We start from the raw sequence: 11611 nt of genomic DNA, 5'->3' as shown, positions 1-11611 counted from the left end.
ATCATTTATGACACATCTTTCCAGGGCACGTTACATCTATCCTCATTTATCAAAAGGGTACAGAGAATTTTCTAGCATTAAAGGAAAAAAAATCTCACCTGAATTTATTTTCCAAGGAAAACAAGCAAAACTCCCATTCAGTTGGTAATGGACAGGGAGGCCTGGCATGCTGCAGCCCACGAAAAGAGTCAGACAGGACTGAGTGACTTAACTGATAAGAAATCTATTATATTTGGTCTTCATCCCCTTTCCTGGGCACAGAGTTCCTAAAACTCTTGGAATTTCCAAAGTGATAGGTGTCTTTTTGATGTTAATAAGGTGACTTTCGACCACACCTAAGGATGGGGGCTGGCTGACAGTGCAGCCGACCCAGTGATTAGAGGGCTGCAACTTCCAGTCCTGACGCTGGCCATTGGCCACTGAACTCAACCTCCAGCCCGTATCCCGAGACTGCTGCTGCTTTATCTAGAGCTTTTGCTTGGTGAACATGTAGCCTTCCATCTGCAGTGGCACTGGGAGAGGGAACAGAAATTCCTTGCCCCTTCCCCATACCATCCCCTCCATCCAGCTGTTCCTGAGTTATAGGCTTTTATAATAAACTGATAAATCTAAGTAAGTAAAATGTATCTCCGAGATCTGCTAAGCCACTCTAGCAAATTAATCGAACCCAAGGAGTGGATCGTGGGAATCTCTGGTTTATAGCCAACTGGTCAGAAACACAGGCACACATGAGCATTAGTGGATTCAGTCCCCAGACCACAGGAATAAAGTGAGTCACGTGAACTTTTAGTTTTCCAGTGCATAGAAAAGTTATGTTTATATTCTACGATAGTCTAGTAAGCATGCAATAGCATTGTCTTAAAATTCAGTGTATAAGCCTTAATTTAAGAATACTTTTCTGCTAAAAAAGTGCTAACCATTATCTGAGCCTTCAGCAAGTTGTAATTTTTTTCCTGGGAGAGGGTCTTGCCTCCACGTGGATGGGAGCTCACTGATCAAGGTGGTGTTTCCTAAAGCCGGGCGTCACTGTGGTGATTTCTTAAAATAAGACAACACTGGAGTTTGCCACATCATTGACTCTTCCTTCTCTTCCTCTCACAAATGACTTCTCTGTAGCATGGAATACTTTATAGTATTTTACCCATAGTAAGAGTTCTTTCAAAATTAGTCAATTTTCTCTCAACCCTGCCAATGCTTTGTCAACGAAGTTTATGTAGTATCTTAAATCTGTTGTCAACAATCTTCCCAGCATCTTCACCAGTAGATTCCATCTCAAGAACTCATTTTCTTTGCTCATCCAAAAGAAGATAAACTCTCTTCATCCATTATAAGTTTTATCATGTGATTACAGCAATTGAATCGTATCTTCAGGCTCCACCTCTAATTCTTGTTTTCCTGCTCTTTGTACCACGTGTGCAATGACCCCCTCCACTGAAGTCTTGAAGCCCTCAGTCACCTATGAGGCTTGGAACAAACTTCTTCCAAATTCCTATCAATGTTAGTATGTTGACCTCTTCCCATGAATCATGCATGTTCTTAATGGCATCTAGAATGGTGAATTCTTTCCAGGTTTTCAATTTACTTGGCCCAGATCCATCAAAGGAATCATAATATATGGCAGCTATAATCTTACAAAATGTACTTCTTAAGAAATAATATTTGAAAGTTGAAATTATTCCTTCATCCATGGACTGCAGAAGGAATGTGTTAGCAGGCATAAAAACATTAATCTTGTTTCGTATCTCTATCTTGGGCAATGAAGGTCACTGTCAGTGAGCAGTAACACCTTGAAAAGAATCTTTTTCTCTGAGCAGTAGGTCTCAACAGTGAGCTTAAAATATTCATTAAACCATGTTGTAAATACTTGTGCTCTCATTCAGCTTTTGTGGTTCCACTTACAGAGCACAGGCCGAGTAGACTCAGCCTAAGTCTTAAGGCCCCAGGATGTTCACCATGGTAAACAGCATTGGCTTCAATTCAGACACCATCTGCATTAGCGCCTAACAGGAGAGTAAGCCTGTCCTTTCAAACTTTGAAACCAGGCACTGACTTTGCCTCTCTAGCTAGATGACAAGTACTAGACGGCACTCTTTCAAATGCTGTTCCATCAACACTGAAAATCTGTCATTTAGTGTAGCCACTTTCAGTAACGATCTTAGATCTTCTGGACAACTTGCTGCAGCTTCTACATCAACACTTGCTGCTTCACCTTACACAAAAGTCATGAGGACAACTTCTTTCCTTAACCTTCATGGATCAACCTCTGCCAGCTTCAAATAGTTCCTCTGGAGCTTCCTCATCTCTCTCAGCCTTGCTGTGGATTACACTCTGGCGAAAGAGAAGGCTCTGGTTGGTTTCAGCTTCTATCTAGACGACTAAAACTTTCTCCGTATCAGCAACAAGGCTGTTTCACTTTTTTCTCATTCTTGTATTCATCAGAGTAGCATTTTTAATTTCCATCACATACGTTTTGTTCACATTCACAATTTGGCTGTTTGATGCAACAGGCCTAGCTTTCAGCCTACTCCAGCTTTCAACATGCCTTCCTCACTTAGCTTAATCATTTCTACCTTTTGATTTAAAGTGAGATGTGTAACTAGTTCTTCCTTTCGCTTGAATACTGAGGAGGCTGCTATGAGGTTATTAATTGGCCTAGTACTGTGGGTCAGGCAATGGGAAGGCCTGAAGAAAGGGAAAGAGATGGGGAATAATCGGTTGAAACAGTCAGAACACACATTTCTCGTTAAGTTCACTGCCTTACGTGGGTGCAGCGATGCCACAAAACATTTACAGCAGTAATGATGAAGATGACTGACAAAGATCTCCATGACAAGTAAGCGAAAAACTCTGTATTTTTTAAGAATCACAAAAATGTGACAGAGACACAAAGTGAGGAAATGCTGTTGGAAAACTGGACTGATAGACTTACTCAACGCAGGGTTGCCACAAATCTCCAATTTGTTTAAAAAAAAAACAAAACAAAACAGTATCTGTGAAGAACAACAAAACAAAGTGCAATAAAAAGAGGGACGCTCGTACAGTTAACAACCTGGACCCGTTACTGGCATCTTAAGTGCTGGCAGATTTGTGGAAATGAGCCCTTAACCTGCAGAATTCAATGCCATCTCTGGACTGACTTTCTAATGAGTGGAAAGGACACTCAGCTGGTACTGGAGAATTCCTTGGTGTGGGGAAACACACTACACACACACACCCTGCCACACACTGGTGACCAAAACTGTTAGAATTTCCTAACAGGAAGAAACTAACTCTCTAAACTGTTAGACGGCAATTTGTGTCTCTAGTTCTCTGGCTGTGTTATAAATGAAAAAAAAAGAAGTGAATCATTCAATGGATCCAACATTTTGCCTATTCCATGCTGAGTTTACACCACACCTTCCTGCAAATTACACACAATAAACCTCATGTCTACATTCTAGTCAAATAACATTTTAAATCAGATTTTACATTTATTATTAATAAAACATGCTGTGTTAGTATACACAGCCTGAAAATGGTAATCTAGTACTTGGCTTAAATAATACAAGCACTTGCTGCAGTCTTATCAATACTCAACCTGCCTTTATTATGGCCCTTAAAAAACAAATTTTAAAAGTGCATGATTCCTTTGGGCTACTTTACTTAGGAAAGACTGGAGTAAAACATCTCTAGTAATGAATTAGTTTTATATAGGTTCAATTAGAAAATATCAAGCACTAGAAAAAAATATATTCTAAATTAGCTCAATTTAAATATTCATTTTCATTTTTAAATTTAATTTGAATCTTCAGTGTTTCACTTATTTTATGTGTTAATTACATTCTACCAGGTCTTACTTTGGTAATTTCTGAAGTATCCCAGAGAAGATAAGAAAGGAATTAAATTTCTATCAACTACATTGTATGTCTTCATATGACCAGATTGAGAAACTTGTGCTCCTTGCATAGCAGTCATGACAGGAAAAGAACTCCCCCAGTCCACCAACAAGGAACCAATAATTCTATTGTCCAGCATAAGGGCTGCACAGCTGGGGATATTCACATTCTGCTTCCTTCCAGAGCATTTTGTTTTAGCAAACAAGGACTGATTCCTTTCAAAATTCAACTTTGGTTGAAAAACACTGAGGTCACAAATAGAGCCACAAATGCAGGGATGAAGGTGCTCCCAAAAAGGCGCTGGGATCTCCGGAGGGGCCTTTCCTTCAAGAACAAATGTGTTCAGGAGGCTCAGGAGCACAAGTCAGTCTTTCTCAACATGTCGTGACACCCTGCTGCGCCTTCTTCAGCTAGGCCTGCTGAGACCAGAGAAACCGATCACATTTTTCGAGCATGCTTTGTATCAAGGCTCTGAAATCCCAAAGAAAAGAAACAAGCAAATTTAGTTGTCATTGTTCATTCTTTTCAGAAGTAAAGGATTCAAAAAGCTGACTGACTCTGTGCATCAAAAGATAAAACTAACAGAGTGAAAAGGCGTCCTATGAATATGACACCTTGTCCTATACAATAGGGGAAAATATTTGCAAATCATATATCCCAGAGGTTAATATCCACAATATGTAAAGAACTCATATGACCAAAAAAAAAAAAAAAAATGCAATTTAAAAATGGGCAAAAAACTTGAACAGGTACTTTTCCAAAGATGATATTCAAATGGCCAACGAGCATATGAAAAGGTGTTCAACACCACTAATCACTAGGAAAATGCAAATAAAAACCATAATGAGGTATTACCTCATGCCCATTAGGGTAGCTAACTACCAAAAAGTAATAGTAATAACTAGTGTTGGTAGGGATGTGGAGTAACAGGAACCCCTGGGCACCACGGTGGAAATGCAGAATGGTGTGGGATCCATGGAAATTAGTACAGGAGTGTCTCAAAAAATTAAAAACAGAAGTACCATCTGATCCAGCAACTCCACACCTGGGTATACACCCAAAAGAACTGAAAGTAGGGTCTCAAAGAGAGATTTGTAACCTCATGTTCACAGCAACATTACTCAAAATAGCAAGAAGCAGAAGCAACCCAAGTGTCTATCAAGAGATGAGCGGATAAACAAAATGTGGTTATATACACACAACAAAATATTACTCAGTCCCAGGAAAAAAGGAAACTCTGACAAATGCTGCAACACGGTTAAGGACATTATGCTAAGTGAAATAAGCCAGCCACAAAAAGACACACACTATGGTCCCAGACAGAAAGAACAGTGCTTGCCAGGGAGGGGGCAGAGGGAGGAGGGGGGAATCGTGGGGACAGACTTTCAGTTCTATAAGATGAAAAAGTTCTGGAAATTAACTGCACAATGACACGAATATACTTAACACTACTGAACCAACTACTTAAAAATGGTTGACAATAAATTTCATGTTATCTGTATTTTACCACAATTTTTAAAAATAAAAAATTTTTTTAAAAAAACTGAGATGATTAGGTGGGGGTGTGTGTGTGTGTGTGTGTGTGTGTGTGTGTGTGAGTCACTCGTGTCCGACTCTTTGCCACCTCATGGTCTGTAGCCTGCCAGGCTCCTCCATCCATGGGATTCTCCTGGCAAGAATACTGGAGTGGATTGCCATTCCCTTCTCCAGGGGATCTTCCCGACCCAGGGATCAAACCCCGGTCTCCTGCATTGCAGGTATTAGGTATGTGGTACAAATAATATTCTTAAAGAACTGAGTATACATCATATTTGGGTATTCACATCGACCTACAAGTGTCTTGGTCACGACTATGAACAAAGTATTACTTTAGCCTCTTCTCTTAATCACCTAAGTCAACAGAGAAGTCTCTGTCCCCCCATTTGGGGGGACTGTTGATCTCTACAGTCCTGTCCCCCTCTGAAAATCTGGGGGATTCTACACTCCCCAAATGCTTGTGGACAGGGCAGGACTAGGGCAGGACAGACAGACATTACCTCTGCCTTTTCTCAGCAATTCTCAGGATATCGCAGGTTCTAGTAAATCTCTCTGACAGCTCCAGGGTCAAACCACATTCCTGGAGCAGTGACCAGGCCCGGTCTGGGCCCATGGCCTTAGCTAACAGGAGGGCCACATTCTCCACAGTGATAGGGGAAGGCCCATCGCTGAAGTTCCCATCCGGTGACTGCTGGAGGGCTGGCTTTGTGCTTGTGTTCTGCACCAGATGTAGGAGAAGCTTCCATTCTTCCACAGTTTCTGGAATCCAACCTATGCAAACACAGAGAAACAATGTGGGCTCTGAGCACTCTGCCTGCAAACAGGAGAAACCACTAGGAAAAATGTCTCATACCAAAACATAAAAATATTGAAAGAACATAATTTCACCATCCCAACACAAAGCTGTTTTCTGAATATTTGTTGAATAAATAGCTCAAAACAAGGAGAAACCATGAAATTAGCCTCTACATTCTTTCATTTGCTTACGCAGTAATAAGCCAGGGCACACTCCATGCTAGGCACTGAATATAAATGTGAAACAGACAGACAGGATGAGTCCTGCACTGCTGTGGAGCTCATGGTCTAGTAAAGGAGAAAGAACTTAGTAAACACGTAAACAGATCTATGCTTATAAATTGTGCTGCTGCTGCTGCTAAGTTGCTTCAGTCATGTCCGACTCTGTGTGACCCCATAGACGGCAGCCCACCAGGCTCCTCCATCCATGGGCTTTTCCAGGCAAGAGTACTGGAGTGGGGTGCCATTGCCTTCTCCGATAAATTGTGCTAAGTGCTTGCTATAAAGGAAAAGATCAAAGAGCCATCTGAAAGACTGGCAAGTTTTGGACAGTTTTTTTTCTTTTTCTTTTTTTTTTCTGAGGATCAGAGGAGGGTTCTATGAGAGTGACATTTAAGCAAAGAGCTGCAAGATGAGACAAGTTTACCACGCATGTGACATACACGCAGGGAAGGCGTCAGGAAGGAGGGGCGAAAGAGCTTACGTTTCTGATCGAGGAAACACGGAAGATGACACAGGAAGAAACCAGGTGATTTCAAGGAACTCAAAGGTGGACGTGAGGATTGAGAATGAGATGACAGGGCCAGGCACTTAGGGGCCAGCTTAAGAATCTACACTTCGAGTCAAGTGTAAGGAGTTTCAAGGAGTAGAGCCACATAACCCAATTTTTCTTTACAAGAACCATTCTGAGTGTCAGTAACATGGTGGAGTGAAAAGCTACCTTTGTCTCTCCCACTCATCCTACATGTTTCATGTTTCAACCAGTAAAACATTCACAACGCCCCAAAGGTGCCTGCGTCCAACACACCGAGACACTGGAGAATTTCCCACACAAATGCACAACTAAAGGTGGTGAACTGGAACACGTAGAGGTGGCAGAACCAAGGGAACAACAGAGACGGTGCCCACAGCGCCCAGACCTCCAGCCCCAGAGAGGTTGGCAGGAGCAGGGGAGGCGGTGCACATGGCTCCAGTCACCCCCCGCCAAAGCCGCAGAGCCCAGGAATCTTACGACGCTGGACATGGCTACTCTTCCCTACTCCCGGCTTCCTCCACAACAACAGTGGAACCTGCCACTCAAGGGATCCTGAACAGGAAGTGCACCAGGCGGCTATGCCAGCAACACTGGCAAAAGTAAGGCATCCATGGCCCCGCAGGTACAAGAAGTGATAATGAAGGCCACAGGGCAGTCAGAGGTGGAGGGCACCAAGTGCTGACTTTCAAACATAAACAGAAGCAGCTGAGGGAAAAGAACCAAAAACGTGTGCTACACCGCCGTCTGCTGGAAAATAAAGGAAAGGCCTCTAATTTCTAACCTATCCTGTTATCAGAGTCAAGCAGAGAGGTTACTTGCTACTTTAAACGTGCCAGCAGAGGAACAATTTCATCAAACAATTTCTTACACTTGAAGAACCATAGTAATACTTTATCACAAAAGGACAATGACAATTCTCCAGTAACCAAACTTAAAGTTACAGAATACTGTGAGCTAACTGGTAAGAGAATTCAAAACAGCCTTCATGAAGAAAGTCAAAAAGCTACAAAAAAAGAGCAAAACAGAAAGGCAGTTCAATGAACTAAGTGAACAGAGGGGGAGAAATGAATGAACAGAGAAATACTTTACCAAAGAGTTTAAAGCTCTAAGAAAGGAGGACTTCTTCAGTGATCCAGTGATTAAGACTCTGCACTTCCAATGCAAGGGGCATGGGCTTGAACCCTAGTCAGGGAACTAAGATCCCACAAGTCCTGGGATGCAAGGAGGGTTGTGTCCACAAATCAATTCACATGAACACCACATTAACAAAATCAAGGACAAAAAGCATATAATCATTTCAATAGATGCAGAAAAAGCATATGACAAGATTCAATGCCCATTTATGATAAAAAAAATTCAATAAAGTGGGTATGCTGCTGCTGCTGCTAAGTCGCTTCAGTTGTGTCCGACTCTGTGTGACCCCACAGACGGCAGCCCACCAGGCTCCCCCGTCCCTGGGATTCTCCAGGCAAGAATACTGGGGTGGGTTGCCATTTCCTTCTCCAATGCATGAAAGTGAAAAGTCAAAGCGAAGTCGCTCAGTCGTGTCCGACTCCTAGGGACCCCATGGACTGCAGCCTACCAGGCTCCTCCATCCATGGGATTTTCCAGGCAAGAGTACTGGAGTGGGGTGCCATTGCCTTCTCTGAAAGTGGGTATAGAAAGAACGTAACGCAACACAAAAAGGCCATATATGACAAATCCACAACTAATATCATTTTCAATGATGAAAAATGGAAAGCTAGTCCTCTAAAAAATCAGGAACAAGACAAGGATGCCCACTCTTACCACTCTTATTCAACACAGTACTGGAAGTCTTCCAGTACAGCAATCAGGCAAGAAAAAGAAATCAAAGGCATCCAAGTTGGAAAGGAAGAAGTGAAACTCACTATTTGTGGATGACGTGATTTTATATACAGAAAACCCTGAAGATAAGAACTATTAGAAATAAAAAACGAATAAAGCTGTAGGGTACAAATCAACATTCAAAAATCTGTAGAAGGGGCTTCCCTGGTGGCTCTGTGGTAAAGAATCCATCTGTCAATGAAGGAGTTGTGGGTTCGATTCCTGGGTCAGGAAGATCCCACATGCCACAGAGCAACTAAGTCTATGCACCACAACTACTGAGCCTGTGCTCCAGAGTCCGAGAGACGCAACTACCGAGCCCACATGCTGCCAACTACTGAAGCCTGGGCACCTAGAGCCTGAGCTCCACAACAAGAGAAACCCACAAAAAGAAACCCATGCAGCAGTGAAGACCTAGCACAGCTAAAAGTAACTGAATACAATTTTTTAAAAAATCTGTTGTATTTCTATACATTAACAATGAGCTAGCAGAAAAAGAAATTAAGAAAACAATTCAATTTACAATGAAAACAAAAAGAATACGATATTTATGAATAGGTTTAACCAAGAAGTGAAAAACCTGTACACTGAAAGCTGTAAGACACATTGGAAAGAAACTGAAGAAGGCACAAATAAACAGAAAGAGACTGTCTGCTCATGGACTGAAAGAGTTAACACTGTTAAAATGTCCATATTTCCAACACATGCTATGGATTCAATGCAATCCTCACTGAAATTCCAGAAATATTTTTCCACAGAAATAAGACAGAAAATTCTAAGATTTATATGTAACCATGAAAGACCCCAAAATAGCCAAAACAATCCTGAATGAAAAGAACAAAGCTGGAGATATCACACACCCTGATTTCAAACTATATTACAAAACCATAGTAATCAAAACAGCATGGCAGTGGCAGAAAAACAGATACATAGATCAATGGAATAAAACTGAGAGTCCAGAAATAAACCCATACATGTACAGACAATTAATACAAAACAAAGGAACAAGGCACATCCAATGGAGAAAGGATAGTGTCTTAAATAAATGGTGTTGGGGACACTGCTGGGGTCCAAAGTAGACCACGACCTCACACCATACACAAGACCCAACTCAAAACGGATTAAAGACTTAAACAGACTCAAAACCATTAAACTAGAAGAAGACACAGACACAGCTCTCTTTGACATCAGTCTTAGCAATATCCTTCTAGATAGGTCTCCTCAGGCAAGGGAAATGAGCAAAAATAAACAAACAGGACCATATCAAACTAAAAAGCTTCTGCACAGCAAAAGAAACCATCCATAAAATGACAAGATGATCTACCAAATGGGAGAAGATATTTAAAATGATAAGAGGTTAATAACCAAAAATATATAATTGGTTGAAAAACTGGCCAAAGGCACTAAATAGATTTTTCCCAAAGATGACATACAGATGGGCAACAAGCAAATGAAAAGATGTTATGCATCACTAATTATTCAGTTCAGTTTAGTTCAGTTGCTCAGTGATGTCCAACTTTTTGTGACGCCATGCACCGCAGCATGCCAGGCCTCCCTGTCCACCACCAACTCCCAGAGTTCACCCAAACCCATGTCCATCGAGTCAGTGATGTCATCCAACCATCTCATCCTCTATCATCCCATTCTCCTCCTGCCCTCAATCTTTCCCAGCATCAGGGTCTTTTCAAATGAGTCAGCTCCTTGCATCAGGTGGCCAAAGTACTGGAGTTTCAGCTTCAACATCAGTCCTTCCAATGAACACCCAGGACTGATTTCCTTTCGAGTGGACTGGTTGGATCTCCTTGCAGTCCAAGGGACTCTCAAGAGTCTTCTCCAGCACCACAGTTCAAAAGCATCAATTCTTCAGCACTCAGCTTTCTTTACAGTCCAACTCTCACATCCATACATAATTACTGGAAAAACCATAGCCTTGACTAGACGGACCTTTGTTGACAAAGTAATGCCTCTACTTTTCAATATGCTGTCTAGGTTGGTCATAACTTTCCGTCCAAGGAGTAAGTGTCTTTTAAGTTTATGGCTGCAATCACCATCTGCAGTGATTTTGGAGCCCAGAAAAAAAATAAAGTCAGCCATTGTTTCCACTGTTTCCCCATCTATTTGCCATGAAGTGATGGGACCAGATGCCATGATCTTCGTTTTCTGAATGTTGAGCTTTAAGCCAACTTTTTCACTCTCCACTTTCACTTTCATCAAGAGGCTCTTTAGTTCCTCTTCACTTTCTGCCATAAGGGTGCTGTCATCTGCATATCTGAGGTTATTGATATTTCTCCCGGCAATCCTGATTCCAGCCTGTGCTTCCTCCAGCCCAGCGTTTCTCATGATGTACTCTGCATGTAAGTTAAATAAGCAGGGTGACAATATACAGCCTTGACGTACTCCTTTTCCTATTTGGAACCAGTCTGTTGTTCCATGTCCAGTTCTAACTGTTGCTTCCTGACCTGCATACAGGTTTCTCAAGAGGCAGGTCAGGTGGACTGGTAGTCCCATCTCTTGAAGAATTTTCCAAAGTTTATTGTGACCCACACAGTCAAAAGGCTTTGCATAGTTAATAAAGCAGAAATAGATGTTTTTCTGGAACTTCTCTTGCTTTTTCCATGATCCAGCAGATGCTGGCAATTTGATCTCTGGTTCCTCTGCCTTTTCTAAAACCAGCTTGAATATCTGGAAGTTCACTAATTATTAGGGAAATGCAAATCAAAACCATATGAGATACCACTTCACACATGCCAGAATAGCTATCATCAGAAAGTCTACAAATAGCAAATACTGGCAAGGATGCAGAGAA

General features: G+C 41.7%; 1 protein-coding gene across 4 annotated transcripts in view; it reads right to left on the bottom strand.

Annotated features, from left to right (window-relative positions):
* Positions 1-2834: 2834 nt before the first annotated feature.
* The window catches only part of HPS5 (HPS5 biogenesis of lysosomal organelles complex 2 subunit 2), a 43384-nt gene continuing 34607 nt past the window's right edge, over positions 2835-11611 (bottom strand). For all 4 annotated transcript variants that reach the window (XM_044943507.2, XM_006056057.4, XM_006056058.4 and 1 more), the window contains 2 exons: positions 5912-6182; positions 2835-4346 (listed from right to left, as the gene is read on the bottom strand). In XM_044943507.2, coding sequence (XP_044799442.2) covers positions 4286-4346; positions 5912-6182 — 332 coding nt within the window. In that variant the 3' untranslated portion in view covers positions 2835-4285. The remainder of the gene's footprint in view (positions 4347-5911; positions 6183-11611) is intronic.

Source organism: Bubalus bubalis, chromosome 5 (assembly GCF_019923935.1).
Source record: "Bubalus bubalis isolate 160015118507 breed Murrah chromosome 5, NDDB_SH_1, whole genome shotgun sequence".
NCBI lineage: Eukaryota > Metazoa > Chordata > Mammalia > Artiodactyla > Bovidae > Bubalus > Bubalus bubalis.
This window is presented reverse-complemented; position numbering and strand designations above follow the sequence as displayed.